The 15131-nt window shown below is 44.9% G+C and overlaps 2 protein-coding genes across 2 annotated transcripts; one reads left to right on the forward strand and one right to left on the reverse strand.

Annotated features, from left to right (window-relative positions):
* The first annotated feature begins 409 nt into the window (after window positions 1-409).
* On the forward strand, window positions 410-4215 carry LOC147329631 (uncharacterized). Its single transcript, XM_086290836.1, has 3 exons — window positions 410-730; window positions 1697-2951; window positions 4205-4215. The coding sequence occupies exons 1-3, from the start codon at window positions 410-412 to the stop codon at window positions 4213-4215; spliced, it is 1587 nt and encodes a 528-aa protein (XP_086146962.1).
* Window positions 4216-5067: 852 nt separating this feature from the next.
* LOC147329632 (uncharacterized) lies at window positions 5068-7031 on the reverse strand. The gene is made up of 4 exons (XM_086290837.1): window positions 6555-7031; window positions 5813-5871; window positions 5626-5647; window positions 5068-5286 (listed from the first exon to the last, which is right to left on the reverse strand). The coding sequence occupies exons 1-4, from the start codon at window positions 7011-7013 to the stop codon at window positions 5068-5070; spliced, it is 759 nt and encodes a 252-aa protein (XP_086146963.1). The 5' UTR covers window positions 7014-7031.
* Between the last annotated feature and the right edge of the window lie 8100 nt (window positions 7032-15131).

Raw genomic sequence — 15131 nt, forward strand, 5'->3', positions numbered from 1 at the left:
TGTCTCCCCTGCCTGTTACGTTGGTGTTCTACTCGTGCTCTCTCTCCTCCTGTACTTCCTGTTTCACCTCTCCCGTCAGTGTTCAGTTCACCCCGCCCTGTCTCGTCATGATTATCAGTGTCACCTGTGTTCCCCGTGTGTTCCCACTTCCCTCGTTAACCCTCTGTGTATTTCTGTCTGCGTCTCCCTCTGTTCAGTGTGACGTCGTCCCTCATGTTGTGTGGATCTCCCTGTGTCTCTCTGCGTATGTTAGTTTACTTTTCCCAGTTTAGTTTTGTATTTCCTATGTTCTGCCATTCCAGCATTAAAGCTGTGATTTTGAGTTCATCCCCGTGTCTGTGAGTTTTGCGTTTGGGTCCTCCTCCTGCCTGCCACACAGCCGCGCCTTGACAGTACGACGTCACCAGTAATGGATCCAGCGGACTCACCGTGGAAGCGCAGCTCCCGTTTTGACGGGACTCGGCTAGCGCTTGGAGGGCCTCCGTGCTGCCGCTCCTCACTAGCTGCTTACCCTTCGGTCCACTCACCTGCTTCCTCTCCGCGGACGCCCAGGTCTCGCAGAAAACGCTCCAGCCGGTCCCGGGAGGATTACTACGAGCCTGCAAGCAATCAGCTCACGCCTGCACAAGCCTTCTACAAGATGTTAGGGATTATTATCGTGCCGCCCGACTCACCCAGCGTTTCCACTTCACAGCAGGAGCCTGGGACTCTTCTCGACCAACCGCCTAGGGTGAGTGACAAAGTCCCCCTACATTCGCCTTCTGTGTCGAGGGATAAACGTACCGTTTCCCCCAAGGCCGCTAACGTCGGCTTCATGAACTCTAGATCTTCTGTTCCTCCTGTTCCAGAAAATGACAGTATTTATTTTGAGAGCGATCGTTTCCACTTTGGTTCAAAAGACTGTGCTTCTGATGCTCCTTCGGACCCAGGAGTTAAGACTGTTTCATCTGGAACTGTTTATTCTGGAGCTATGTTTATTCAGTCAGCTGCCCGTCCGCTTTCAGCTCAGTCCCCTGCTCAGCAGCCACCTGTAGCTCAGTGTCCTGTGTTTCCTGCTCAGAAGCCGCCTGTAGCCCAGACACCAACTCCACCACCACCATTTTCGCCCCAAGCTCCGTTAGCCGCCCGGCCCGAAGCTCCGTTAGCCGCCCGGCCCGAAGCTCCGTTAGCCGCCCGGCCCGAAGCTCCGTTAGCCGCCCGGCCCGAAGCTCAGTCGCCACCTCCACCACATTCAGCCTCGCTTCCCATAGCACAGTCACATCCACAGCCTGACTTACTACAAACCTTATTTCAATCCTTAGCCCAGTCAATAGCTCAGTTGGTAGAGGAATCATCAGCCTTATCGACAGCTCAGTTAGCTCCCTCGCAGCCCTTCACAGCTCAGTTAGCTCCCTCGCAGCCCTTCACGGCTCAGTTAGCTCCCTCGCAGCCCTTCACAGCTCAGTTAGCTCCCTCGCAGCCACCCTCAGTGCAGTCTCCAGTGTCCCCAGTGCAGTCTCCAGTGTCCCCAGTGCAGTCTCCAGTGTCCCCAGTGCAGTCTCCAGTGTCCCCAGTGCAGTCCCCAGTGCAGTCCCCAGTGCAGTCTCCTTTAGCACAGTCATCCACTCAATCACCAGCTCCACTTTCCCCTCAACTATCACTACCACCTCTAGCTCAATCTCCTGCACACTCACCTCTGGTTCATTCTCCTGTGAAGTCATCTACTCCACTGCCTACTCCACTCTCACCACCTCCGTTACAACAGACATCAGTTCAGTCCCCTGTGCCAGTGCAGACGCCCTCAGTTCAGTCCCCCGTGCAGTTATCTACCTCACCACCATCAGTAGCTCAGCTCCCACTCTCATCCGCCTCTCCAGCGGCTCAGGTCCCCGTGTGTCCAGCAGCTCAGCTCGCACCTGAACCTTTGGCCCAGTTCCCCGTAGCAGTGCGGTTTTCTAGCCAGCTTAACATTGAGCCCGGGGTCCCAATCCTCTCTGGCTCTACTTCAGCTCCTGCTGGAAGCTCGGATGAGCTCATCCAGGACTCCGCGGCTCCCACGCCGCCATCTACCTCGTCCGCTGGGGGTTCCAGTGAGCCCGGCCAGCACCTCCCTGTCTCCGCTGGAGGGTCCGAGAGGCCCGTTCAGCCTCCTGTCTCCGCTGGAGGGTCCGAGAGGCCCGTTCAGCCTCCTGTCTCCGCTGGAGGGTCCGAGGGGCCCGTTCAGCCTCCTGTCTCCGCTGGAGGGTCCGAGGGGCCCGTTCAGCCTCCTGTCTCCGCTGGAGGGTCCGAGGGGCCCGTTCAGCCTCCTGTCTCCGCTGGAGGGTCCGAGGGGCCCGTTCAGCCTCCTGTCTCCGCTGGAGGGTCCGAGGGGCCCGTTCAGCCTCACGCCGCATCAGCTGGAGGGCCCGAGGAGCCTGTCCAGCCGCCATCTGCGACCGCCTCGTCATCACCTGGCCCGGCTACATCCGCCTGTGCTTCTGCTACGCCTGGCCCGGCCTCAGCCTTTGCAACCTCGCCTGGCCCGGCCTCAGCCTCTGCAACCTCGCCTGGCCCGGCCTCAGCCTCTGCAACCTCGCCTGGCCCGGCCTCCGAGCCTTCGTCTGCCGCAGCCTCCTCTTCAGAGCCTTCGTCTGCCGCAGCCTCCTCTTCAGAGCCTTCGTCTGCCGCAGCCTCCTCTTCAGAGCCTTCGTCTGCCGCAGCCTCCTCTTCAGAGCCTTCGTCTGCCGCAGCCTCCTCTTCAGAGCCTTCGTCTGGTCCAGCATCCTCATCAGCTGCCTCGTCTGGTCCAGCATCCTCATCAGCTGCCTCGTCTGGTCCAGCATCCTCATCAGCTGCCTCGTCTGGTCCAGCATCCTCATCAGCTGCCTCGTCTGGCCCTGCGCCCACCGGGCCATGGCCGGCACGCCTGGGACTGGAGGGCCGCCGCTGCCTTCCGCGCGGCCGGCCCCCTGAACTGCGCCGTCATCGCCTGAGTGGCCGCCGTCGCCTTCCGCGCGGCCGGCCCCCGGACCGCCTTCGCCTGAGTGGCCGCCGTCGCCTTCCGCGCGGCCGGCCCCCGGACCGCCTTCGCCTGAGTGGCCGCCGTCGCCTTCCGCACGGCCGGCCCCCGGACCGCCTTCGCCTGAGTGGCCGCCGTCGCCTTCCGCACGGTCGGCCCCCGGACCGCCTTCGCCTGAGTGGCCGCCGTCGCCTTCCGCACGGTCGGCCCCCGGACCAGCGCTGTCATCGTCGCCGCCGCCTCCCGCGCGGTCGGCCTCCTGAACTGCTCCGTCGTCTCCTTCACCGCCGCCGTTGCCTTGCGCACGGCCGGCCTCCTGAACTGTTTCCGCGTCGCCGCCGTTGCCTTGCGCACGGCCGGCCTCCTGAACTGTTTCCGCGTCGCCGCCGTTGCCTTGCGCACGGTCGGCCCCCTGAACTGCTCTGTGTTTGGGTTATTTTCTTGGGCTCCGGTGTTTGCTGTGCTCTTTTGTTTTCTGTTCCGGGCCCTCCGTCCTGGGCCCCCGCCGCCCGCCCTGGGTTGTTTTCTGTTTGGTTTTGTTTTTCTGTGTTTGGGCTGTCTGGAGCCAGCCCTTGAGGGGGGGGTACTGTCATGGTCCTGAGTCTGAGGACTCAGTGTTTTGTGTTTCCTTATGCTTTTGTTCATTCCAAGTGTGTATTCTGTTGTGATTTTGCCATTTGTTAGGTTTCTGTTCTTTGCCTGCCTGCTCCCACTTCTCTGTGTTCCCTCTGTCTGTCCATGGTGTTATTGTGTCTGCCCATTATGTCTAAGTTCTCCCCGTGCTCTCTCTTCCCCCTGTGTGCCCTCTATGTATTTATGAGCCCTCGTCCCCTTTCGTGTTTATTCCATGTCTCCCCTGCCTGTTACGTTGGTGTTCTACTCGTGCTCTCTCTCCTCCTGTACTTCCTGTTTCACCTCTCCCGTCAGTGTTCAGTTCACCCCGCCCTGTCTCGTCATGATTATCAGTGTCACCTGTGTTCCCCGTGTGTTCCCACTTCCCTCGTTAACCCTCTGTGTATTTCTGTCTGCGTCTCCCTCTGTTCAGTGTGACGTCGTCCCTCATGTTGTGTGGATCTCCCTGTGTCTCTCTGCGTATGTTAGTTTACTTTTCCCAGTTTAGTTTTGTATTTCCTATGTTCTGCCATTCCAGCATTAAAGCTGTGATTTTGAGTTCATCCCCGTGTCTGTGAGTTTTGCGTTTGGGTCCTCCTCCTGCCTGCCACACAGCCGCGCCTTGACAGTTTCAGGAGAACCACCTGCTGATCTACACCTATGTACATTACTTTTCTCAGTTTATATATACACCCACTTATTGGGAGTTACATGTCTACTTTTTAATGCACAAGTACGATACACAATCTGCAGTTTTGTAATTATTCTAAATATTCCTAACTATTTAAACATTTTTCAGTATCCTGCTCTGTTTGCACCCGATCTGTACTCAAATTTTAACAACTGTACTGTACTCTGCTTTGGTAACTATTGTCCATGATGTAAATATGTAACAATTGTGTTTCTGTTCTGTGTCCTGTTCTGTTTGTATATGTGGGGTTTTTTGTGCTGCTGATACAAGCACATTTCCCCTTGTGGGACAATTAAATGATTATTCTAATCTATTCTATTCTAATTGATATCATATCCACCCAGAAAGCTCGAGTTCATCATTTTGCCCTACCACAATTATTTGAATTAAAAATTAAAAGAGCAGGAATGTTAAAATCAATAATGAAAGGAATTTGTTGGCTTTTTCAAAAGGTACAAATCAAATATTGTTTATAGACCTGCCCCCTTTATTATCTACAAAATTCAACATTAAGCCTTGATCAGTTCTGTTATTCTTCTTTTTTTAAAAACATTTTATAGCCTTCCAGTGTTCCAAAAATTACAAACAAACACAAATATAAGATTATTATGTAGAATTTTTAATATATAAATACTTAACACTGGAAAATACTAAAACTTAACTATAGTAGAGAACTTAACAAAATATCATTAAAAATTATAAATACTAATAGGAAAAAAATTCATACTTTTGAAGTTATAAAATACAATACCATTTTTGAACAAAGGAACTGTACATTTTGTTTAAACTATTCGTATTGATATTTTTGAATATGTACAATATGGTTTCCCTTTATTTTAACAGTAACTTTGATTGCTGCCTCCTCCAGTTCCTTGTCAAAGGGACTCCACAGCTCACTTTGAATGTAAAGGCTCTTTCCATCCTCCAGTAACACCTCCAGCTGGTTTGGCATTTCTGCCGTGGCCACACCAATGATGAGAATGTCAGCTCTCTCCTCGACTTTTGTCTGTTGACACAGCATAGGCACACATTTAGCCCAGAAAACGTTGGGCTTCTTTATCCAACAAGAAAAAAAGAAAACCTATGGTCATCACGTGGTTTCACTAAGTCACCAAGACACATACATACACACATTATGTCTTGATGCATGCTCAATCATCCAGGTAAGTAAATTCCAAAATGGTTAATTATGTTCACCTGGAAAAAAAATACCCCGCTCGCCCCTGCGGGCGGTCAATCCTTCAAGCTCAGGTCCTCTACCAGAGGCCTGGGAGCTTGAGGGTTCTGCGCAATATCTTAGCTCTTCCCAGGACTGCGCACCACTATATCCGGTTGGCTAACCAACCGGACATAGTGGTGCGGGATCTCTGTCCAGAAAAGTGCAGTTCTAGGAACAGCTAAGATACTGCGCAGGACCCACAGGCTCCCAGGCCTCTGGTAGAGGACCCGAGCTTGAAGGATTGACAGCCCGCAGGGGCGAGTGGTGAATCTATCTATCTATCTATCTATCTATCTATCTAGTGTTTGTGTGCTGTAGATTTTTAAGGGGAACATGTTGTTTTCCCGACAGCACCTTCTTTACAGCAGAAACCTGAAAAGTAAATTGAGTGTAGTTATCTGTGATAGGTTTTTATTTCTTCAGTAATCTGTTTAGATTATGTTATGGTTGTTGTTAAGTATTCTGCACATGCCATTTATCTTATCAGAAGCAGTTTTATCTGTATCGGTCATTAGGATGTTTTTCATATACTGTGATTATGAAACAGGTTGTAGGAAATCCTTCTGTAAACAATACATTTTGCAACTTAGTTTAAGTGACAGCAACATAAGTGAAAAGTTTGCCAGTTTCAGGTATACAAAATCTATTTGTTTTCCATTATGTCCAATTCAGGGTACTTTTTGACCATTTCTGTTGTATCTGCTTTTATTTTTATTATAAAGGATATATTTAGATTAAGACTTTTGTGCGAATTTATATACAGAAGTGTATAAAATAATTATTCTGTTTGTTTTTATTATCAAGTAGAGACTGTTCATTAAAATCTAGCCCTTACAACACAAATGTACGTAGGCACAATGCAAATTGGCTGCAAAAATACCAGAAATGGTCTGAGGAAAATATTTTTTAAAAATTGTGCTTAAAAATCTTAACAGAATTTAGTCTCTGCTTGACAGCAAAAACCCAAATTATTTTCACTGTAAAAAATACCGGCAATAATGGGTTATTTGGAAACCTAAATCCATGTAAATTCTGATGGAACCACAAATACTTACCTCCACCACCTCCCCTTGAACTGTCATGAGTCCCTCATTTGTGGAGCTCATCTTGAGTGCGGTGAGAGGAGCAAGAGGATGCAGAAGATCCTCTGCTTCTTTTACAAGACCTTCCCTCACACTTAGGGTCGGTGCCCTAAAAAATTGTGTTCTGGGTGTGACACTGATGTTGTAAGGGGGGCCTGTGCCCCTGAGTTCATGGCCTCTCATAATAAATGACCCCCCCTGCTGGACTTTAGAGGCATATTCTTCAAATATTGTGATCTTTGTCACAGTCTGGCCATCGGTGATTGCCGCAATGGTGTTCTTCTTTGTTATCAGGGGTGTTGGTGTTGCATCTTTGAAGTCCCAGCTAATGACTTTTAGCTGGTCACAGGACTTTAAAATTTGTATGTGCAGTGGGGGTGGCCGGAAATATGGCGTGTCAGGGCGGTTGTTCAAAAGCTTTGTCAAAGCCATTCTGAAAAAAAAGCAACACAAAAAATATTAAGGGGTTAATACATTTCTGTTATAGCAAGGGTCATATAATATGGTAACACGTGTAGCTTTTGTGCAGTCTTTTTACTTTCTGATGTCAAACAAAACTCATAAATACCTTTCTGAGGTTCCTGCTTAAAAATGACAGGCCAAAAACACAGGCTTGTCTAAAAGTATTGTATTGATATACAATGTTGGTTTTAAAATAAAGCTGACAGTTCTAAGACTTCTATGAATTAATCTAAATATTACAGCAGAGATAAGTTGATGAAAGTAACTTAGGACTGAACTCAAACTCAATGTTTTTTCTCACCAAATTGTTATTCATTTATTTTTTGTATTTTCTAGCATATAATCTCCTTTGAAAATACTGACAATAAACAAGAAATCATCATATGAAGATTATCTGTGCAAAGATTGATGCTGCTGAAGTGAAACAGTGAAATTACAGTTCTATTCATATTTCACAATTTGGTCTGTGGCTTTGAATTTCTAAAGAGCAGAGATGATTTAACTTTATTGAAATGCCTAAAATGCCCCCCCCCCCCCCCCCCCACACACACACACACACACACACACATATATAAACATAATGCAGTTGCATAGTCTCTGTGGCTCTTTCTATTGGTCCCCTGTGTTAATCATTTGAGCCAATAGAACGACAGTAATGTACCCTGTTTTCACTTCAGTCTCACCCTCTGTAACTGCGCAGAAAATGGCTTTTTTGACGAGAGGCACTGTGGGAGATGAAGTTATTCAGAATATGGTTTCCATTAGGTTTTTGTTTAACTCTTTTAGCTTAATTCCTATTGGTTATTTAGTTTTTGTATAGCTTAATTGAGAAAGTGCTAGAAAGTGTTGTTGCCAGGGCAGAGTGCCAGCCTTAAGCAAATTTAGAGACTCACAGCTCAAACTTAACATCGTAAAGTTTATAAAACTGTTATAGATCTTGAAGATTTGTCAAATTCGTTAAGATCTTAATATTTCATATAAAAAATTAGGACTGAAATTATTTTTCATTAATACATTTAGATCTTTTTTCAATTAAATACCCATGAGACAATAAGTTCATCAACTATGACACCCACTAATACATTACTGTCGATGTGAATTTATCGATAATGAATTTCTCTGCAATAGAAACGTAACATAGGAAAAAGAAAGAAAAGTCAGATTAAATTTTGGTACTTTGACACTCTTTATATTGACAGCAAGTTAAATGGCTAGATCTTGTGTCTTGCCCTATATTGTATTATACATATTATAAGGGTAGTAAAAAAAACCACCCTCAAAATTCAATACTTACGTTTTATGAAGTTTTTGAGAACAGTAAGAGTCGTCTGTGTCCCTCGAAGTATCTTAGAAAGATGCAGAAAGATCAAATAAGGTTCCCGCCGGTCTTTAAGTTACAACTTCTGATGTAATCTGTTGTCACCCGCCCTGATTGGCTAACTACGATTGTGTTTCGTGATTGGACCGCCTTGTGTTGATTTTATGTTATCACTGTTTTTTGGGTTTTTTTGTTCGTTAACTCGTCTAATTTTAATTATGGAATTATCATTACTATTTTATAAGTCTCAAACGTAAAATTTGAGATTTATAAAATCTGTTATAGGGCTTTGGAGTTGACGTCACGCCGCAATGCATTGTGGGAGCATGCCACCATTTTATCAGGCCACGAATCAAAACAAACACACTCGTTTGGAAGGAAGATACAAACCGTACTTAAAAGCAGCTCAAAACAAAAAGAACTTTATAGACTCAGATTGTGTCGGATGAGAAGAGACGGTACTTGCAAAAAATAGCGTGCATTGGAAATGTGGACCCGTATGAAAAAACGGCAGTGGAGCAGAAACCTCGAAGCCTGATATATTTCCGTACCTGTGGAGTCAGCGCATACACAGCGAATCAGTTTCGCAATTATAATGTCTGGAGGCGCACATCCGATTAACCAATGGTTGGTTACAAGGTTTGGCTATTTTTAGACAGCTTGAGTACTGCCAGTAAAATGCGTTTGATTTCCCTCCGAACATTCAGATTAGTGCAGCATAAATTCATTCATGAGGGGAAATTACAGTGAGAACATGTTGAGGCTCTGTTAGATGGATAACATAGTGAGTTCAGTGCACTGATATGACCATTGTCCTGAAGGATTTAGTCATTCTCTATGGTTAAAGAAATTGCACTAATGAATTCATATTTATTATATGTAATTCTAATTACACGTCTTGCTTCCGTGTTTGTGTGCTGTGTAACTAAAATACGTTTATTTTAGTTTTATACATTGATTAATGACCTGCAGTCTTTGATCGTCACTTAAGTTGAACTTTATGTGTTGTCTTATAAATCATACACAAAATGCCACATTGAAAAAAGGTTTTATTATCATTTTGACACTTGAATTAAATTTATTTCCAGAAATAACTTTTAAAACGTAGGGTAATTGAATATCAGTTACCTGTATTCTAGTGCTATTTATTAAAATTACATTTTAATAAAGGTATGCTATTTGGGTACTCTGTTGGACACTGAGAAAGGTCAGAGAAATTATACTCTGAGAGACTTGGTAAACAATGCATGCATGGTTGTTCAATTCAGTCCAGTGTTGCTGTTTGTCTACTTGTAAAAAGATGAATTCACAGAATTCTAAATGACTCTGACTAACTCAGCTTCATTTTGAGTGCCATCATCTAGCCCTCTTTGTACCTGGTGGATGTCACAGGCCTCTGCCTCTCAATTATTGTATAGCCATTGTGTGTAAGACTGCCTCTCTATGTGCTTTAGTGCAGACAGAGCAGAGGTTCAGGACCCTGTTGTCCTTATTTCTGATCGGTGTTGGTGTGTAGCTGGCAGTGTTGTCTGGGCTTATGCTGGGCAGACACTGTGTGATTTTTGGCCCATTTTGAGCCGATTTCTGAGTGATCGGCCCGATTTTTGCCTTCATCGTGCGTCGTGCATCGTGTAGTATACGTGGGGTAACGAGAAGCGATTAACACCTCACGACCAGCTCCCGATCATCAATCGCTTGGTCCTGAGGATTTCAAACCTGTTTGAAATCCGCGACCGTCGTGAGGGTGTCATCGCAGCTTCTCACACTGCGCACGCGCAAGCACATATGTCAATGAAAAAGATGGCGCAGCACGGCAGTGCAGCGTGTGATCTGGACACAAGCGATGGAGGCACTTGTAGAACTTTGGAAAGCTCATCCGAGCCTATTCGATGTGGCCTCACAAAATTATCACGACCACAACAACCGTGAAAATAGTTGGATTTACATTGCTGCTCAATCACAGCTGCCTGATCAATGTTTTTCATTAGCAATTTAGCAAAGCTGATGGCGGTGGTGTGCGTGTCTGTGTGAGTGAAAGACAAAGAGGGAGAGCGAGCGACAGAATTTCTGTTATAACCTTCATTTCATGGACGCACAGTGTGAGCACTCGGGTCGCATCAGAGCATCGGGCGGTATAGTGTGAGACCCTGCATCGTGACGTACGAACTTCTAACCCCTGCGAGTCAATCGTGCAGTTTGAGCAGGAGCTGAATCGCGCGACTGACAAAATCGCACAGTGTGAGCCTTGCTCTTTCAATCAGAAATGAAGCTGCAGGTTGTCTCTTCACACCTACACCGAGACAGAGCAACAGTGGGACAAACCCAAACAGCACTGAGATTCATATTCAGGCCTGACCCTTTAATGTTCTTTTCTAACCTGCAATAAATAATATGTTATATGCTTGTTTGATAAGTATTTAAAAAAAAAAATTGTTATTGCTTTTTTTCAGGGGTTGGAACCAGGGCCAGCTATTAAAATGGTCACCACCAGACCAAGGCTCAATCGAGTCATGGAAGGAGGAATCAGGTGAGATAGTAAGCTGCTGTTATATACAATATTAGTGTACAACAGTCAGGTAACATTTTCCAAGCACAATAGAAAGTGCAATGTTTAAATATAATTATATATACATCCTATAGTAGGGCTGCACGATTAATCGTTAGAAAATCGCGATGTCGATTCATACTTATGTGCGATCTCATTTCCAAATGACAACGATTAAAAAAAAAAAAAAGAGGACGACGACGATTGTACCGCATTTTGATCCGGGACGTACTCTGCATGAAAACAAGCGCTCACTCTTCCTGCTCAACAAATGACAAGGGCGGAGCCTTACACCACGTGATACAGAAGCTGTGCCGTGTGATGCTAATATTAGCAGGGAAAAAACAACTGAGAGCACGTCAGGGATAACGAGAAAGTGACAGGAGAAAATCCGTCCCGGTCAACCACCCAAACATCAATAACAGGAACCTTATACAGCGCTTCCCTATACCCGTCGAACTCCCGCAGGCACAAAGAAATTACGGAGGCCATCACTTATCACCTGACCAAAGATATGGCTCCCATCAACACTGTGCAAAACGAGCGATTTAGGAAAATGATCAACACCCTAGACAAACGCTACACAGTGCCGTCCCGCAACTATTTTTCTGTTGTTGCACTACCTGCTCTATACACGCAGTGTCGAGCAACGGTGGAGACGGAATTTCAAGCAGTACAACATTTTGCGGCAACCACAAAACGTGAGGCATTTGTTGTTTTTATGTTTATTTATTGTTTTTATGTTCAGTCTCAACTGTTACGAAGTTGATGTGCAGTTAATAAGTGCAATAAATATTTATACTGGAAAAGAAAATCGTGAGAGAATCGTGATCTCAATTCTAAGCCAAAAAATCGTGATTCTCATTTTATGCAAAATCGTGCAGCCCTATCCTATAGCAGCTATTCACAAAAGTAAAGACAAACAAACATAAACAGTAAAACTTGTAAACAGACCATAAACTGTCAGACGTTGACAATCCAGTTAAAAGTGATTTAAGTGATGAATAAAGTGCTCTAACTTTAAGTGCTCAGGTGCAAAACTATTGTGTGCGGGGTAGTTTTTAAGTGTATATATTGTTGTTGTTATTGTTATTATTATTATTATTATTATTGTCATTATTGCACAGATGACTTTCACAGTGCCTCATTTTACCCTCATATTATTATGTGAGGCATTTAACAGAAATAAACTGTACAACGACTTGGCTGGTGACCCACTTCACAATTTTGAATCTTATAGGGTAAAGACAAAACTCTGCTTATAGACGCACACGCCTCGGGGAAACCCGATCCACGGACCAGACCCGGGACGGAGTTTCTTTCAGTGACCACAGTGCACACGTCTGATGTCGCTCACAGTGGTCCAAGGAACCGCTCAGGGAGTTTGTGTGTTCGCTCAGACACGTGAAAAATTAGAGGGAACATTGGGCCTATGACATTCAGTACCCAGTTATTAAAATGTTAAGTGTAAATCATCCCCAGCCCACAATAGCAGCTGAATTTACTACGATTTCAGATCTTTTTACACGTCAATAAGAAACCACCGATGTGTAAAACAGGCTGACAACAGAATGACGTAAACAACACTGCTGCAACTGTGCAGCTCTCAGGTTTTATTTATTGTTTCTCTGTGTGGCCAGCAGGGGGAGGTGTTTTGCTTAGTTTTTTTTTTTTTAAATATTAATGAAAACATTTTTCATGAAAGTTGCAAATTTGTTATCTGTTTTTATGACATTTTTCACTGTGGATTACAACAACATCAACATTAGAAAATGAAATACATTTATAGTAGGTGATCATTAATCACTATTATTGGCACTATTAAAGGGCCCCAAAAATCAAACTTTGCTTAGGGCACCACGGAGGGCCAACCCTTTTTACACTTCAACGATTGTATACAAAATACAATCATCCATCCTTCTATCTATTTATTTTTGTCCACTTATATAATTCAGCATCACAGGGAAGCTGGATCCCAGTTGTTTTTCGCAGAGGGCCAAGCAGTGGAGGGAGCTGCCGACCTCCCAGCAATACATGTAAAAGCTTTATTTTATACTGACTCTGGTCATCTTTATCTATCATAAAAATTTGCTTCACGATCTGAAACACGTAAGTGTGGCAAATATGCAAATAGCTAAGAAATCAGGATGGGGTAAATCGTTTCTCACTGCACTTCTGTTAGGCGACTGAATAAAAACACAAAGTCAGCAGTCTGGCTATGAATGTCTTTAATGTTTCCAAGATCAGAATCACATCAGGGTGTACAACCTCACCCCTGGCGCCGTTGCCCACCTCTCAATTTTAAATACACGTAGACATTGAGGGCTACCAGGAGGGGCTATGCGCTTACCTGCTGCTGAGTAATTGCATATGAGAGCATGAGGGTGGGAATGGATGTTTGTATCTGTGTGTGCCTGTTTGTCTGTGTCCATATGTCAGGTCGGGTATCAGACGCCACCTCTCTGGGGACATCTCAGGCCCTCCAAGGTATGGAGGCCTATCTCCCCCCACCACTCCCCCTGCCAGTGGCAGACGCCCTCAGACATCGGTGCATTGGTGGTTCTTTGTGTCCGGGGATGGGCGTCCAGGTACTGCTTGTCGGGGCCTGGAGCCTGGGGCTCGCTCGGGCTCCTTCGGGGGTGGGGTGCCTTTGGCCTCTCAGCCTGGGGCTCGGTCACTCTGGCACAGCTGGCTGCCGGCGGAGCTCACGGGCACGTCACGTTTAAATCATGCTTTTTATCTGTTTTTGTTTTTTAATGTTCTGTAAAGAACTTGGGATCACCTTGTTGTTGAATTGTGCGATATAAATAAACTTGCCTTGCATTTTGGCTGCTACCTCAAAGCACACTGTGCGCTGTCGATCTTACGTGCTGCACAATAATATTCAATATTTAGTATTTACAGTTATATTCACATAGATCATCGCGGTGATGTTGTTTATTATATTGCTCTCTTTTGTTTGCTTGTTTTCTCTTTTTTCTTTCTCAACAGGTGATCCAGGTGATTGATAGATGGATTTTTTGTCTGTTTGTTTTGTTGGCTTGGACAACTTCCTACCAGACCCGTGGAAGTGGAAGCTTCAGTGAAGAAAGATTCCTGCTCCCAGCCGTTCATTGGCTCGGCATTTTAAACCCCTAAAGGGTCACCTGGCCTGTAACTAAACAGGGCCAATTAAAAAAAACCCACAAGAATAATACAAAAATTTCTGCCAGTTTATCTTAATACATTAACTTATTCTTGTGTACACAGTAATTCATAAATAAATAATGTATATTATCAATAAAGATTGATCTAAACAGTTTAACTGCTATGTGCAGATAAAGGTTGCATAGCTTTAAAACATTTGCTATCCAGCAAATATCAGTCAAACTCAACACAAAAGGAAACACAACAATGGTTCAAATTGTTTGGACCGGTGATCCAAATCAACTGGTGTTGGTCAAACAGATGTGTGGTAGACTTACTTTGAAGGAGCTGCTACCGACAAACCAGCAAATAAACACCAAATATTTCATCTGTGACATTTGTGAGGTTTCCTCAAACACACTCCGTCAGTCTTGTTGCTGTTGAACGACAAACTATTTAAAAATGTCGCGGGTTTACCTGGTCATATTCTCTTTCACGGGGCGATCGCCAAAACAAAAGCAAACAATTAACACCACGCCGATGCTGTTCACAGGACAGCAAGAGTAACGATCAGGAGCATCTGGTCTTCGTTATCGTTCCCCTCGTGCGTGTTATTACTGCGATTTCAGCGTTTTCGCTTCACAACTAAAGTGTGCAGTTTACTTTGTGTGCACTCAAATGGAGTCAAGTCGATTAGCGCCACCTGTGGTCAAGTGCCATAGCCTACAGCCAGATGAACTTGTGACACACATCTGAGCCACGTTTTAATTCCTGTTTCATGCACAATACATTTGTAACTTTTAATTTTTTCTGTTTTTGTGTCTTGCAAATAAACCTTTAAACTGATTGAAATGATGTTATGTATTTATTTTTGGCCTTTATATCTACGGTGGCCCTGAGAGGCCAAATGGACTGCAACTTAAGAAAACACAGGCAATAAAAAAAACCGCTGCAAAAGCACAAAAAACACAACTGAAATAGGAAAAAACGACAGCAGAAATGGGAAAAAAAAAGACAAATGCAAAAAACAAAAACACAAATAGGAAAAAAGAAAACGGAAGTGTTTCTGGGGAGACAATAGTAATTAGTAATAAACAGA

Source organism: Aulonocara sp. 'chitande type north' Nkhata Bay, linkage group LG5 (assembly GCF_057382095.1).
Source record: "Aulonocara sp. 'chitande type north' Nkhata Bay isolate Kocher_YH1m ecotype deep benthic linkage group LG5, A_spYH_male_GT1.1, whole genome shotgun sequence".
NCBI lineage: Eukaryota > Metazoa > Chordata > Actinopteri > Cichliformes > Cichlidae > Aulonocara > Aulonocara sp. 'chitande type north' Nkhata Bay.

Bases quoted from the DNA above. Each gene is read 5' to 3' on its own strand.
- LOC147329631 (XM_086290836.1), top strand. From the start codon at position 410: ATGGATCCAGCGGACTCACCGTGGAAGCGCAGCTCCCGTTTTGACGGG. The intron at 731-1,696 runs GTGAGTGACAAA...TCTCCTGTGAAG, and splicing joins TTCTCGACCAACCGCCTAGG to TCATCTACTCCACTGCCTAC.
- LOC147329632 (XM_086290837.1), bottom strand. From the start codon at position 7,013: ATGGCTTTGACAAAGCTTTTGAACAACCGCCCTGACACGCCATATTTC. The intron at 5,648-5,812 runs GCACACAAACAC...TTTTCTGGACAG, and splicing joins GTTCCCCTTAAAAATCTACA to AGATCCCGCACCACTATGTC. The intron at 5,287-5,625 runs GTTGGTTAGCCA...CTGTGTCAACAG, and splicing joins ATCCCGCACCACTATGTCCG to ACAAAAGTCGAGGAGAGAGC.